The sequence below is a fragment of the Eutrigla gurnardus genome (genome assembly GCF_963514095.1).
Source record: "Eutrigla gurnardus genome assembly, chromosome: 3".
Lineage (NCBI taxonomy): Eukaryota > Metazoa > Chordata > Actinopteri > Perciformes > Triglidae > Eutrigla > Eutrigla gurnardus.
In genome coordinates this window covers 28,172,544-28,188,438 of record NC_139917.1, presented here as the reverse complement: position 1 = coordinate 28,188,438, position 15,895 = coordinate 28,172,544, and the positions used below count along the sequence as shown (strand labels likewise).

The following is a 15,895-nucleotide window of genomic DNA, read 5'->3' as shown; positions in this document are numbered from 1 at the left end:
CAAAATGGAGGACTGTCCGTTTCCATCATGAGGCCTGTAGAACGGTGAAAAGGAAACGTGGTTATATCGTGGTGATACAGGACAGCTTGCTCTTCCTTTTCATCGAGGCAGAGCAGCTTGTCTCTTCCAGGAGGCAAACCAAATGACAGGCAGCTACATTCTACCACCAGAAAACGTCTGTTTGCAGCTGCTGTGAATGCTAGGGTACTAACTGTTCCCTGATCATGTCACAGTAACTCTGTCATGGTCATGAGTCATGGTGGTGCTACACCCCGAGTGCTACTTCCTCCCCAGTCTGAACACACCATACCAACCGGTAAGTGATTTCAGTCCCGCTGCTGTGATAATGTGTTTACAGCATACGTTTTGGCTCATCCAGATACAGATGGCAGTTTTCACCAGGGCCAGGGGTCTTAGGGCCCGTCCACACATACCAAAACAATCTTTTTTTCTCCGTTTTGCCTTGGCATCGTTTCAAGAAAATCTGCGTCCACACGAATCCACTGAAAACGACTCAGCTGTAGTACATATTCCAGTCCTATATGTGGCGCTGTTTCTGCTACAAAAAATACACCAAAAACGCAGAGCAAGAGACGGAGCTTGACCGTTGATGTTTGCCGTTGCTATGTCAACAAGTGAAAGCTACGGCTACTATCCACCCGACCACCTGATCAATAAATATCCATGCGATGACAATTTGGCCCGTAAAAATAAAACCAACAATAAGCATCAACATCATCACCCTAAGGACCTTAACGAGGCGTTGTCACATGTTGTGATGGATTCATTAGGAAAATAAATGCGTTGGTTGTTTGTTAGCATCGTAATAAAGTAGCATATCTGTGCTTTTCCCGGAATATCGCCCCCTCTCTCGGCTCCGGTTTTTTCATACAGTGCTCCTAAAACGCCGTCGTACAGACGAGCAGAATATCTGCTACGAGTACGTAGCATGTTACGAGTTGTTACGAGACGTCGCGGGGGAAGAAGTCAGGCTCGAGGGTCGGGGCGATGACGTTATTCGTTTTTGCCGTCTACATGAAAACGAACACGAAACAGTTTTTTTCTTTTTCACCCTGAGAGCTGCTTTCAAAGAAGTGCGTTTTCAGGCCGTGAAAACTCCGGATCCAGTGCGTTTCCGTGTGACGAGGCCTTAGTGAATGCAAACGATGGGCTAATAGGACTTGTTAGGCTGTATAAAGCACTCATTTGTTGCTACGGGAACACAGACAATCATGATGATTAGTGTCAGACTATTCAAGTATGTTGAAGGCGTAATCATGTTAGTTAAGAGTAACATATTTTGCAACTGTGATGCAATCATCTGTGTCGCTCTCCTGCAGTTTCGGGAGCTTTCCTCCCCCCTCCTCCCCCCTCCTCCCCTCCTGCTGCTCGTCTCCCTTGAGTGTGTGAAGCAGAGTAAGCCTCCGTCATTTGGGAGAGTCATTAAGTACAGCCTCAGAGTTAATGTCTTTTTTATAAAAGTTTTTTTTACCTTAGTTACTGAGAAATGCGACGGGAAGAAAACACAGTCACAAAGGAGTTAAGGACAGATGAGAAGAAGATCCAAACTCACCTGATACATCCGCCAGACATCGAGGCCGTTATCTCGGCAACTAAATATCTGACGGGGCCAGGGTCTGTAAATAATAGTAATCAACTCTCAGATATCAACCCAATTGTGCACGGAGATGGGGAAAAAGGAGACATAACTTATTAAAAACATAGTGTTTTTACCTTGTGGCATACGTGTGGGTCTACTTATAGCCCACAGACTTGGAAACCACATCAACAGTTTTAAACAAAGCGACAACAAATTGCTTTTGGCAGAGCAGGCGATGAATATTCATGGTCCGACAGCAGGCCCTAAAGTGCCGTCTTCATAATGCAATTCTATCCCACTCCACCTTGACAATGAATAATATTACCAGAAAATGCAATGCAATTAAAGCAACCCCTTGTTCGCTGTCTCCCTTTGCCACATGTGTCGCTCCCTCACTCCCCGTGCAGTACAGTGATAACATTAAAAATTAAACAAGTCATCTGATTTCTTTACTGCAGAATTCATGAATAATACTGTGGTGGGAGAATAAGTCGCCTCTGGGCAATTTTTTAGCAAAAAGGGTCTTTTGCAAGCAGATAAAATGTATGAGAGGAGACATTGGCCCTAAATTAGACATAAAGAGAAGGAGACATACATTGCATTGAGGCAGTGCAGTAGTTCCAAGTCTGAGGTTAGAATCCTTTCTCCAATTATTCACACGGTTGATTAAAAATGTAGTAGAGATGATTAGTAATCTCAACTGAATACATTATGCATGAATGTACAGATACACTGTATGTAAACACACACACACACCAAGTTGGGGTTCTAAATGGTTTTACCTCCACACGCTCTACTCGTGAACTCGTCTGCTGTCAGGTGAAGAGGACCTGCCTGTGCAGCACTTTTTCTCAGAGCACTTCCCGTGCCAACATCTAAATCAGGAGGAGGAATTAGCAGCTGACAAGGTATCTGGACAGAAACGTGGGGAAGTAGCACAAAGAAATACACCACGTGGACGTTCACATTGAAATAGCCCCGCATTAAAATAAAGGGGCGGGTCCGTGGTGCCTTCAAGGACGATGGGATTATAACACATCCGTGAGTGAGCTGGCCAGACATGGAGTCAGAGAGAAATAGAGAGTGATCATGATTATGCCCGATGTCATTCACTCACAATATCCACTCTCTAAGCACGATATCCCATCATGCATTGTGCTGAAGGAAAATGGCAGATGGACGGGCAACGAGAGAGATCCATAAGTCCTTTTCATTCATTAATTCAGTCATAAGATATTTAATGATATATTTAATGCTCAGGTGTATTTATGTATTATGCTGCATCTATAATCATATTGCTATAAAGGGTTAATTCCTGACTAAAGTTTATAAACTTCAGACTTTACTTCCACTAGTTAATAATTCTTTTCAACCCGGCTTAACAAACTAAAAGTCTCTAATAAAGAAACAACACAAGGTCAGAATTGAAATTTTCAGCTTTGCTGCAAACTGGAAACGTATGAAGTCTATTCATCAATTTCCCCTCAAAGACCGAAGGTGAGCTGAAGGTCGAGAGTGGAGGAATAGCAGGATTAGCATTTTCCCTTTGAACTGGGACCAACGACTACTAACACTACCTGACAGGAAGAGAGGGGGGCAAACAAGACAACAGAGCAATGAAGAGAGAGGGAAGATATTGAGTTCACGGTAGAGAATTTCCATCCCGTCATTTGCCGCCATGTTAGGCGGCCAAAGGAGCGATTCAATGATGGGAAGGGAAGGAATGAGGGAAGGCGACGGGGAGGAGAGGGAAACTGAAAAACATCAACTTCAGGCAGACATCAAAGAAAAAAGTCATGCCTTTTATTTTTCTTCTGTAAAATGAATCCATGTAGAAATCTAGTGTGAAACACTGAACTTAGCATTTATGCTCATTTTCATATCACATTTCAGTGGCATATCTTTGAGCCGATGTCATACAAAGGCTTGGAATACAATCAGTTTCCCTGCCTATTTACCGTCACTGCCTATTTTATTGTGTTGGTTTTTGTGTTTTTTATCTACTTTTGTTTAACTAATTGTATGATTTTAAGTCTGTTTTGTAAAAAGTGTCCTTGAGTGACCTGAAAGGCGCTATTAAATTAAATTTATTATTATTATTTTGATAAGTTTGGTCTATTCATCCGGTAGATGAGCAAGGCTGTTTGAGTAGCTAAAGTAGGAAATATCACAATAGTATAAATACCGCAACACCACATCAGACAACACACTACGTAATACGGCAGCAATCAGTTCTTTCATGCAAGTTTTGTAAATGTGCTTTAAATGTCTACTCTTACGTGATGTCATGGAAAAGGGGACGTGAATTAACAAAGTCTCTAAATGTTATATCAACGTTGAAAAGGATCCAAACTCTATAGAAGTATTTGAGTCAGTCCATACAATAAACGTGAATAATCCTTACAAAGACATACAAACACAGTGTAGAATACAATACACGGGGAGAGAAAACTTTGGCTCTTAAAACCCGACGTGTGGGATGTTATTGTAATCCCGAAAGGAAGTAAATCATATCATTGAGAAGAAAGTCACATCCAGTATCTAAGCTTCTCGTGGCTCCAGAGATTAAGTCCCAGACACGATGGATTACACTCTTTACTCCATATTCATTTCCTCTAACTTTCTTTCCCATGTCTTTCCTCCACCTCTCTTCAGTCACTCTGATCCTCCCTCGGCTGCGTGAGAAACGTAGTCATTACCCTCGGTGCATTGTGGGTACGAGACCTTTCAGATGGCCGTCTGTATCTCCAGCATGTGGTGGGATTCAAGCCTACACATCCTTTGAGTCTGCCTCCGATGATGCTCTCTTTCTCTGGAGCATGCCGTCTGTCTAACACACACACACACACACACACACACACACACACGCTCCTAGACACAAACACACACAACATCTGCTTACAAAGTTCAGACAGCGAGAAACTTCCTTCTGTTCAGAGTGTGTGTGTGTGTGTGTGTGTGTGAGAGATGGAAAGCGGTAAAATAATGAATCGCTCCCTCTGTTAAAATGGTGTTTGACAAATTAAAATGAATGAATGTCAAGACAGACACACACACACACACACACACACACACACACACACACACACACACACACACACACACACACACACACACCTCCACAGCATATGGGTGCTTAGGCCAGGTCTATGCAGACAAATATTTCCCATGAGGCCCAGTCGTGACGTTGACCACCTCTGACATCAGCGCTCTCCTCACCCTCAACTTCCCTGCAACAAAGACACCGAGATACTGTCTGTCTGTCTGTCTGCCTGCCTGCCTGTCTTGCCATGCTTCTGCTGAGATCTCTGCCTTTATTTGATCATTCTGGGCTCCCCGCGTCCCTGACGGCAGAAGAAAGACGGCTTTCTAATTCTCCTCCTCCTGACTGTCCTGTTAAAGCTGCCGGCTATGAGAATCATTCCACGTCCACCTGCCACAGGCCTCTGAGCCAATTAAAAGCAGCGGCACGCTCCTCTCGACCTGGGCTGCAGGTCACCGCTGAAACCTGTATCGGCGGCGGTGAGGTAGCGGTGCTGTCCCGGAGTTGTATGACCGCTGCTGGACAGCAACATGAAAGAATAAAACACACTCAATTATGTCTGGAGCCCATGTGTAAACGGGAGGATGAAGGAAGAAAACCATTTTGTGAAATAAGTGATGGCAGAGCAGCATGGCAACAGAGAGGGCAGGGACTCTGAGCTCCGCTAGATTGAAGCTGAGTGCGAGGGAAGTGACAGCTTGTAAGTTCTTCGCTGGCGAGGATTTTGAGGGCTGGGGAGTTTGGGAACGTTCATACGCCGACAGGATGTGTGAGTGTGGTCGTGATGGGTCGGGGGGAAGAGCGGATGCACAGAGGGATCGAGCTTGTGTGTGTTGGCTATGCAGAGAAGGGTTAGGGGCGGGCACACACACACATAAATTGAGAGCGGTGGGAGTTGCCCAAAGACAGACAGTGAAATGGGGCCAGGGACTCTGGGAGTGATGCATATCGGATCAATAAACTTCATAAACAACATCATCAGCTCGGTCGCCACGACGACAGCCGACCGCCAGGCGCCATCTGGCCCTCGTCTCACCGGACCGCCGGATCAGCCAGCGTAACCTCGCTCACACACACTAACGCACTCACGGCTTTACACACACCGTTACACAGGCAGAACCGTGCACAAACTCAGTGTGCTCACTTTGGCATGCTTGAGAGGACACACACACACACACATACATACACACACACACACACACACACACACACACACACACACACACACACACACACACACACACACACACACACACACACACACACACACACGTGAGCCAGGTAGACGCAAACGGAGATGGGTCTGGAGAGACAGATTGTGCGTCTGTGTGTTTGTGTGCGTACAGCACAGCAGCTGAGCAGTTGATCAGGAGCAGAAGTTTATGGCTCCGGTAGCAGTATATCCTGTAGCATGATAATGAGCGATAAAGAGACAGGGAGGGAGAGCAAACGGAGAGAGAACAAAGCCACAGAAAGAATAATTTAGAGGCGGGGAAGTGGGAGTGAGAGATGGAGCGGCGAGGTGAGAGGAGAGGAAGACATGTCTTGTAGAGACAAGAGAAAAAGCTGTGAAGAAAGGTGCAAATTAGTTTTTTCTATGAGGGTTCAAAGAAGGGGCTACGCATGAATCTTCATTAGTGTGTGTGTGTGTGTGTGTGTGTGGGGGGGGGGGGGGGGGGGGGGGGTGCAAATCAGGATGTTTCATCTAACAATGCAGGGACAGAACTTGTTATCCAGATCACATTAATATTTGAAAATGAAAATGAAAAATGAAATGAAGGTGACATTAACTTTTTCTCATGGTATAATGTGTGTGTGTGTGTGTGTGTGTGTGTGTGTGTGTGTGTGTGTGTGTGTGTGTGTGTGTGTGTGTGTGTGTGTGTTCTTTGAAGAGCAGAAACAGATGAACATGGTAAAAAAAAAACCCACTAATGGTGATGAAATGTTTTGGTCCAACAATATAATTCAAATTACTTTTATATCACTATATATAATCATAATTAGCAGACACTGCAAGTGGCAGAACCAGCTGTCATTGTCATCTTGTTGCCATGGATACAGGTATCGGTGCAAAAGAATGAATCTTAAGCTCTCTGCATTAAAGTTGCCCACCAATAAGGCCCAAACACACAGCGTGCACGGCCCATTACAGGAAGAGGAATCTGATCAGTCCAGCTTTTAGTCTCCGTCCACGTTTTACTCGACCTCCTGCAGACGACACTGAATAATCTCACACAGTAGTTTGCATTCAGTTGTTTTCTTGGATAGATCTTATGCTAATGATTAATTAAGCAATCATTAATGAACTCATGAATATCTGGGTTTATCTGCCCCAAAGACTCTAAAAGAACATTAAATACACAAAAACTGCATAACCACAGACTCTCAGACTACAACAACATCCTCAAGGATGAAAAGAAAAAACTGTTACTGGCTGATTCAAGATCAACTCTACAATCACTGAAGATCAGACTCCGTTTTCTCTTTTTTTTAATAGCACGAATCAGACAAAAGGCTGATGTTAAAAATGAGACATAATGATTTCACATTCACCCACAAAACTACCTTCAATTATTCACCATGTTACATTGAATTATTGAAAGAAAATACGTTTTTCTCGCATTTAAAGTGATGGTTCGGAGTGAAATGCACCCTAGGTAATTTCCACCATGACATCCAGCCAAATACCCCCTCGGAAGCATTTTTAGCGATGGTTAGCATAAGTCAAGATAGCCGCTATCAGCCGAATGGCTTAGTACTGGCGCTACGGTACAGAGGGTATATCTCGTAAATGACCCCATTAATAATGCATGGAATGTTACCAAACTTCTGCAGTAGTACACATAGGGTCTGTACTCACAAAACGAGGCATTTGAAAGTTTGTAAGTACATCAGGAGTTTATTTAAAAGAACACTTGCCTGATAGCTTCTATCCTCGGCTGCTAACGCTAACTAACGCTACTGCAGCGTAGACGCTACTTCCGTGTTTACCCAGCCGATGCCGTGACGCGAGTCTCACGCGAGAGTATGAAAACGTTTCGCTAAATGTTTATAAATGCTTGTATTATCAGGTCAACACTTAATAATAATACAAGCATTTATAAAAATGTGTTGACCTGATAATACAAGCATTTATAAAAACTCAGCGAAACTTTTTCATACTCTCGCGTGAGACTCGCGTCACGGCATCGGCTGATACCTTGGCAACCCGTTCCAACCTCGTGCTCAAACACTGACTTGTGAAAATCATGAAGTCCAAACTCATTTAAAAAAATACAGTAAGCCTAGCAAAGAAGAATCTTATACTTCCACGTTTCAGAGCTGCCCGCCGTCGTCTGTTGCTGTCACTACTGCATTGCATTGTGGGATATTAATGCAGGGGTGGTGTCCAGTGTTTCTACGCTGTAATAGTATGCAATTCACAAACTATACGTTTTGGGACGCAACCAAAGTTTTCTTCAATAATTCAAGCTAAAAAGGGGGAGTTCTTGGTATGCAAATCAAATATTCCCAAAAACAAATGACTGACAGGTTTAATATTTGTAAATCTGAATTAAAGCATCAGGGTTTCATACAATGTATTGTAGCTCGCCAATGTTGAAATAGAAAACCTGAGCTTTTTTTTAAAGGTTTAAGCAAGAGTGACATTTTCTTCCTTATTAATCTGCTGGTGTGAATTACAGCCGTGCCAGATGTTTATCACAGATGTGAAATACTATTGAATGTGTCTCTGTGATCCACTGGAGGAAGACACAGGTTATTCTGGACACTTATCCTGGAGTTAATAATAATTTATATCAAATTACTGGAAGTGGCATGTCTCCCTCCCTCTCTCTGCATAAAATTGGTATATGATCTAAATAAAACATTAAATGTAAGGCCGTTGCAGTTTTTTATTCCCAGAATGTCACTAACATTGTATTTCATAAAAAAAAGTGTTAATTTCTTATGACTTTAGTGGAGGCAGTCACGTATTCACGAGGAACTAACTGTGTCTGCAGTAAATAGCTGAGAAAACCATGAATTTAATGGCTTCTCTTGATAATAAAATGCACAGGCTGGGCTTTTTTTTAAAGGGAGGAAAAATTTAATTAAGATGAAGGGCAAAGAGAAATGGAGCCAATGGAGCTCCATTACGTTGACTTCAACACAAGCCACCGTGTCATGTGTGTCGTGATCGTGAGGCCGAAGCTCTCAGCTGACCTGCCAGACTGTGACAGCCCATTGCTCACTGTCGAATCATATTGTTTTAAATGCTCACCTCCTGCTGCAACCGTTACATCAGCGCTTACTCTGCAACCTCCGCAGCAACCCCAGCTTCAACTCCGCCTTCATTATCTTCATGCTTTCACGAGTGACGGCTCCCGTTACTTCCTCAACTGGTTCTGGATGGGGATCTCCCAGAGCAGATCTCCACCCCCTATGCATGTTTTATTCTTCTATTTTTATAAGAAGATTGGAAGCAAATGGCCTGGCAAACATATATATATATATATATATATATATATATATATATATACACACACACACACACACACATACGCCAAGAAAGACTGCATGGAGGTGTGCATCATTTTCCTCATATTTTCCATGTTTGCCTTCCAACCTTGGTTGAAAAACACACCTTATGAAATGCTCTTTTCTCCTCTGTGAGGCTGGACACTCGGACTTATTATTGACCACTTGAGAATTCCACAAAAGGATCTGGACGGTCCTACTTCCATGTGGTTAACTGGCCATTACAATAAATTGATAGATGGGTGAATATTTAGAGCATTAGGATCACTTTATTTATAGATTTCAGTCAGATCATTTTTTGCTTTTACTTGCCAGTGAGTAGTGGTAGTAGCGCAGTATTTGTAGTATTTGTAAGTAGTGGTGTTGTCCTGACACTTTCAATACAGTCTTGACTTTGTCCTCATTACCAAAGTGCAGCTCCATTAAGTTTACAGGAGAGACATTTTCTGTGTCCATTCAAATTAAAATAAATAAAATAAAGAACTGAAAACACTGTTTGTGTAACCCGACTCCACAAATCTTTCTCAAAAGCACTTTTGAGGTGCTGACTGTCATAAAAGGAATGAAAAAAGTTACTGTCTGGCCGCTTAAGTGCACAACAAGGCCACCGACAATTTCCTTCAATAACACACAGGGGAGCAGTTGGTCTTCTTAATGGGAAGTTAGTTATCTCAGAGCTGGGGCTCCCTAACAACCTCACCGAGGTCCGGATGGCAACGCCTCATTTCAGCGACGAGCGGATTCCAAGCCGATATTCTAAAATTATTTTAAGATATTGCCTCGATCCACAGCGCATTACTCTGAAAAACCTTTCACAACAAACCTACGCGTCTCTGCTCTGTGTGAATAATTACATCATTAATACGCCGCATGAACGTTTCTCAAAATAACGACACTGACAGGATATCTGTAGCTGCTACGGGAGAATATGCAAATAGCACGGCTTTTCTGACGCAGCCAGACGACAGCATGGAACAAAAGCCTGTGAAATACAGCTCAACATGTCCAGGGACCCTCAGGTCTCTGCTGTACAATTAATAAACGGGAACAACTCCCTCCACACCTCAAATTACTCAATAACCTTGTAGATTAGACACCAGAACGTTTGATTCACTGAAAAACGCTCCACTTTTTCTTCTCTTGATAACGTCCTAAGTCTTTTGTAAGGATGTCTAATGAAAGGGGTCAGTTATCCTAATGGCTTGTTATTCATAACAATTGGTGGAAGAGGATTAAAAATAGCTTTTGTGCTCCGACCACATGCTAAGCCAGTAATATACCACTGAGGGATAAGGACCGTAACATTTAAATTGGATCTCAAGCAGGCATTTTGCAGAAGTCGGACTAAAGAATAAAGACATGGAATGAAAGAGACACCTACATTTGATTGTTGGGGATTATCTTGTGTCCGTCTTTGTACCATGTGACCAGCGGTCGGGGGAACGAGGCGAGGGGAGGCGGGCTGATGACGGCCGCTCGCCCCTGAGTCACCGTCTTCCTCGTCTCCTCAGCGGAGAAGTTCGCCGTAACTGGAGGAGGAAAGAGGTATCAATATCAATGTGACAAATTACTCATAGCTGGAATGAATATTAATGGACAGCTATTAAAAACCGGGGAAAAGCAGCATGGTCACACATCAAAATGCATCAGAATCCCCTGGCATGCTAGCTGTGGGGGCTAGTGTGTTTTACTTTCGATATAGAGATTTATTAAAGCTCTCTGCATCAGTTCGCGTGCTAGTTCATCCGTCAGCAGGATGAGGAGTTCACAGAGTTTATTCCTGTGCAAAGACACCGCCGCCGTGATACAGTAGCCTCTCCGTTCCCCAGAAGGTCAGCGCTGTCGCGATGGCTTGCCATTTGTGTGTGGAAGTTCACACCAATTTGCGTTTCCCCAGGGAGCAACTCCACGGGTTGCAACGACTCTATTCAATTATCTGATTTCACCCATGCCGGTGTGACAGAACGTCAACATGTTTCAATTCAGGGTTACTTTTTCAGTTCAGTATTTTAGCGCATAAATGCTACCCATGCGTTACATGAAAATATCAAAGTCCAACTGAAATGAAAGGCAACAATGAATTGGCTTTGACACCATTTCTGACAGCAGAAAGGAACTAATTGTGATTTCAGACTTTAAGAGAGACGCCGCTTGTATCCTATAGCGGTGAAAGTATACTATATATACTATATGTACTGTATATAGTGTATACTCACAGGCCACCTGCACCTCTGTTCTCCTGTGAATGACTGCTCCCATCCTGTTCCTCACCATGCACTGATACAGGCCGGCATCCGTCCTCTTCAGAGAGCGGAGAGACAACCTAGAGATGGACGGACACACAGACAGAAGCGCCATGGGTTTACATCCCTGAGCTGTAAATAAACAGCCGTAACACTGGAACCGCCACGGGGTCGCTTTTACCCCCCTAACCAATCAGTATGGAATCACACACAGGTCACTTATTTATGCTATTGATTTATTTTTACACAATGATTAAGAGTTTAGGAAGTGTTTTCTCTCCACCTCACACATGCTCACAATCAGTACACACCATGTAGACTTTGCACTACCCGCACACATGAGGCGGGAATGACGGCTCATCGATATCTCGGACACGTCAGGTTCTCCATCGCTCATGTCCTGAAGCATTACCAGACCTGGACACTAATGCTTCCTTTGTTTCTGCTGCCTTTTAGCAAGCTAAGCTAGATATGAGCTAAGCTGAGGCTACGTGCAGCTTTACAATATAAAAGAACTCTAAATAATGGCCAACCAGATGTGGCTGAATGTTGCATTATACAGTGGTTTCTATGAGGGAGAGATGGTTCAAGGTATAAATGATTACGTTTTTCTCTTTGTCCCACAACCCTCTTAAGGCTTAAGGCAATTAGGGATGTTTTTCTTTTTTTCTGACTGATAGCTGGCCTTAGTTAGCAAATAATTAGGTGTTAACCAACATGATTAGTGGCTTGTGTGAAGGGGAGCTGTGGTGAAAGTGCCTAACAAGCCGCCCAGCTGCAACAATAACACAAACAGGTTGAGTCCATCATTCGCTGCCAGGTGCAGTTTCAAACAGGCGACTGTCTCCGCTACACCCGTCGGGGAAGCGTTGGCAGCCACAGTGGTGATGCGTCACGCCGTTAGTGGGCGTTAGCGGGCGTCCGGTGGAGAGAGAGAACATGTTGAGTGAAAAGACGTAAAGCTCTGTCATGTATGAAGTCTAAAGAAAGCCACGGGGAAACAGCCTGAAACACTTTTAATTAATTAATTGATTGGCGGGCTCGTCAGCGGTCTCTCCCCGGTGCCGCTCTGCTCAGAACGTGAGTTACAGTGACTTGCATTATGATGCGTTCAAGTTCTACTCAGTGAAAAATGAGATTTGATCAATTATAAGGCTATCATGATGCATTCAAATGTCGTCTTATCAAATTTAGTTTTTGAACTTTAATTAATATTTCATTTGAAGGAGATGCATTTACAGCAATATAAAATATAAATTAAAAAGGGAATTATGACCTGCTTCACTCCCTAACACTAGCTCTAAGCAGCTTATTATACAGGGACACTACTAATGCCAGGATTTCTTTTTATCAAAGCCGGTATTTGAATGAAAAATACAGTTATTAATTTTTTTGATAGTTTGAATTATGTATTTTTATGCAAATAACCACCTTAGATGCCAAAAACAAAGTAAGGGAATTTGAATTTCTGACGGTTGGAAATATTCCTTTGTACGGTTCTAGGACACAAAAAAACTAGCCTGGAGCTTTCAAATCAGGAATCTGCAGAAAATCCATTCAGCAGGTCGGAAGAAAAAAAAAGCTGGAACCGGCCAATATTGCAATTGTTGCATCTCTAGTTGTGATTGAACGCTTCATGTTGTTATGGCACGCTGATGAAGGAGACGTTTAAAGAATGACTGGATGATAAAGGTATGAACACAGGCTTCATTTTGCCCAGTACATGCATTATGTATCCACGCTTGTGTAATTCTCTTCATGACCTTGATCGGACAATGGGTTGGCTTTCTGATGCCGAGGTTCCCGGGAACAGACGGCAGAGTGGTGCGTACGTACAGTATCTCTGTGTAAATGTAGTGTGTGTGTGTGTGTGTGTGTGTGTGTGTGTGTGTGTGTGAGAGAGAGTGAGAATGTTTCCACTGTGTGCATGTTTGCTTTTTTTACTGAGAGGGATGTTGATGGGGTTTTAATGGACTGTGCTTCGCTAATGGGAAGCTTGGCATAGGATCTAGGTTGGTGCCATGCTGGACAAATACACACATGCATAAACACACACACGCACACACTCATATTACACACAAACCAGATAGACACAGTAAAACTGGACATCGCTTTGGGGCTCATTATGAATACCAGGACAGCCAAGTATTTAACTCCCAGGCTGTCAGTGTATGCTTAGCGCTGACACACACACATCAAAGAGTCTCTCACACACACACACGGAATCAGGAATGGCACATTACACAGCAGCTCTGATCCTGAAGCAGATTTAGATATTGGACCGTGCATCTCTCTCTCTCTGTCTGTGTTCCATTATGTTGTCCTAATGGTTGTGTGTTTGGAGGAGCTGTCACTGTATTTATTAAAGAGCTTTCCTTTATATTTCTCACTAAACACAAACTTCAATGTTGACAGGTCCCAATCAATAAAATAATTTCTCAGTGAATTCCTCAGTCTCAGAGCTGCGTGTGAAGTCAAATTCCCCCCGTGAGATTCAATAAGAGAACTATTTCAATCAGGTCCTTTAATAAGACGGGTTCAGCCCAAATGGACCAAACTAGCATCAATCCAGCCCCCGAGGAACCAGATGCGTTTCCACAATGTGCCAGTGTGGCTACAGAGGATCACATCTTTTCTCATTTCTCACCCGTAGTCGTGATTAATATGTAATATAATGGGAGAATGTGGGTATAAAAGGCTGGCCTAAGTATCCCATAAGTCTACTATCTATTTCCCACAAGTGTGTGTGTTTGAATAGGAAAGCAGATGGAGCAGGTTGCCACGTTTTAACCAACACAATCAGGCAGCGTTTAATGAACACAATGGCGACTGTTTATCAGCCAAACCTGTGAATATGCTTTTTAAGCCGCAGCGGCAGCCTTTGTCAAGAGTCTTCCTTAAAACAAAGCCACCACTCTTCTTTTTGTCAAACTTTCCTCCTGATTTTATTGCAACTCATCATGTGTAAAAAAGGGCCAGGCTAGTAGCTGGACCGGCGCTGAAGCAGGAAACCTAACCGGAGTTCCCATTAATGTAAATCATTTTCACTTACAGAGCTGCTCATCTGAATTATTCACTGTCCAGTACATTAAATATAAGCATAAGGGGTAATTGAAAATCAGATAAATCAGACTAAAGGAGAAGGTGTTGAAGAGGGACGTGTGATGCAGCGTGGACCAGACTTCTTTATCAAATAATATGCGCTTTTATCCAGATTTCTTCACTAAATGAAGTCTGTATGTCATATGGGATTACTTGTCCCACTCACAAACACTTAAGAGGAGGAGCTGGTGATGGAACCACCAACCCTTCCATCAGTGGGCGGCCTGCTCTGCCTGCCTGCATTAAACCAACAGTAAAGAAACATGTAAATGATGTCCAGGTTGTAAAATCAGCTGGAGAGCAGACCTTCTGGGATTGAACAGCGACGGCCTACAAAACGCTGGCTCAACCTTCCCCTCCCTCAGTGTGCATGCGTTCCCGAGATCCCCTCCATTTCTGAATGATGGGGAAACTATTTGGTTTCACAGCTGCAGTTCTGCTGAGAGGGAGAGCTCTTACCAAGCAACAACACACAGGGAGGAGAAGAAGAAGAAGACGACGAAGAAGAAGGAGAAGGAGAAGAAGGAGAAGAAGAAGAAGAAGGAGAAGAAGAAGAAGGAGAAGAAGAAGAAGGAGACGACAAAGAAGAAGTGAGGCACATTGAGAAAAGCATAGGAAGTAGACGTATTGATTGTCCCCAGACCATATACATATTTATGATGCTAATGTAATTATTAATCTCACTTTGGCTCCACTGTCTAAATGTTGTGACCTTCTCCAAACACACTCCGTCACTTAGGGAACAGCTGGCATGCTGTTCTTCTTCTCTGCCACAGGCATGACTGAACACACACCTCTCAGGAGGAAGGATGGACTACAGACGGGATCACTGACCTGTACTGAGACGTAGTCTAAGGATCACTGACCTGTACTGAGACGTAGACTAAGGATAACTGACCTGTACTGAGACTTAGACTTGGTCTAAGGATCACTGACCTGTACTGAGACTTGGTTCTAAGGATCACTGACCTGTACTGAGACGTAGACTTGGTCTAAGGATCACTGACCTGTACTGAGACTTAGTCTAAGGATCACTGACCTGTACTGAGACTTAGACTTAGTCTAAGGATCACTGACCTGTACTGAGACTTAGACTAAGGATCACTGACCTGTACTGAGACATAGACTTAGTCTAAGGATCACTGACCTGTACTTAGACGTAGACTAAGGATCACTGACCTGTACTGTGGCGTCCAGTCGGTGACGTTGCTGTTGTTCAGAGTCCAGCGGTACTGAAGAGGCCAGCTGCCTCCAGCCAGGCAGGTCAGCACCAGCCTGTTCCCCTCCAACACCACCTGCTGCCCGACTCCACCCCCTCGCAGGTAGGGCGCCACCTCTGACACACGGGGGAAAGAGTGGGAGTTAGTTACGCTCAGAAAACGAGGCACA

General features: G+C 43.6%; 1 protein-coding gene across 1 annotated transcript in view; it reads right to left on the bottom strand.

The window, feature by feature from the left end:
• The window catches only part of LOC311010117 (protein sidekick-1-like), a 217,121-nt gene that overhangs the window by 122,683 nt on the left and 78,543 nt on the right, over positions 1 to 15,895 (bottom strand). Inside the window, exons 2-4 of the mRNA XM_084004637.1 lie at positions 15,686 to 15,842; positions 11,378 to 11,484; positions 10,543 to 10,690 (exon numbers count right to left, since the gene is read on the bottom strand). Coding sequence (XP_083860763.1) covers positions 10,543 to 10,690; positions 11,378 to 11,484; positions 15,686 to 15,842 — 412 coding nt within the window. The remainder of the gene's footprint in view (positions 1 to 10,542; positions 10,691 to 11,377; positions 11,485 to 15,685; positions 15,843 to 15,895) is intronic.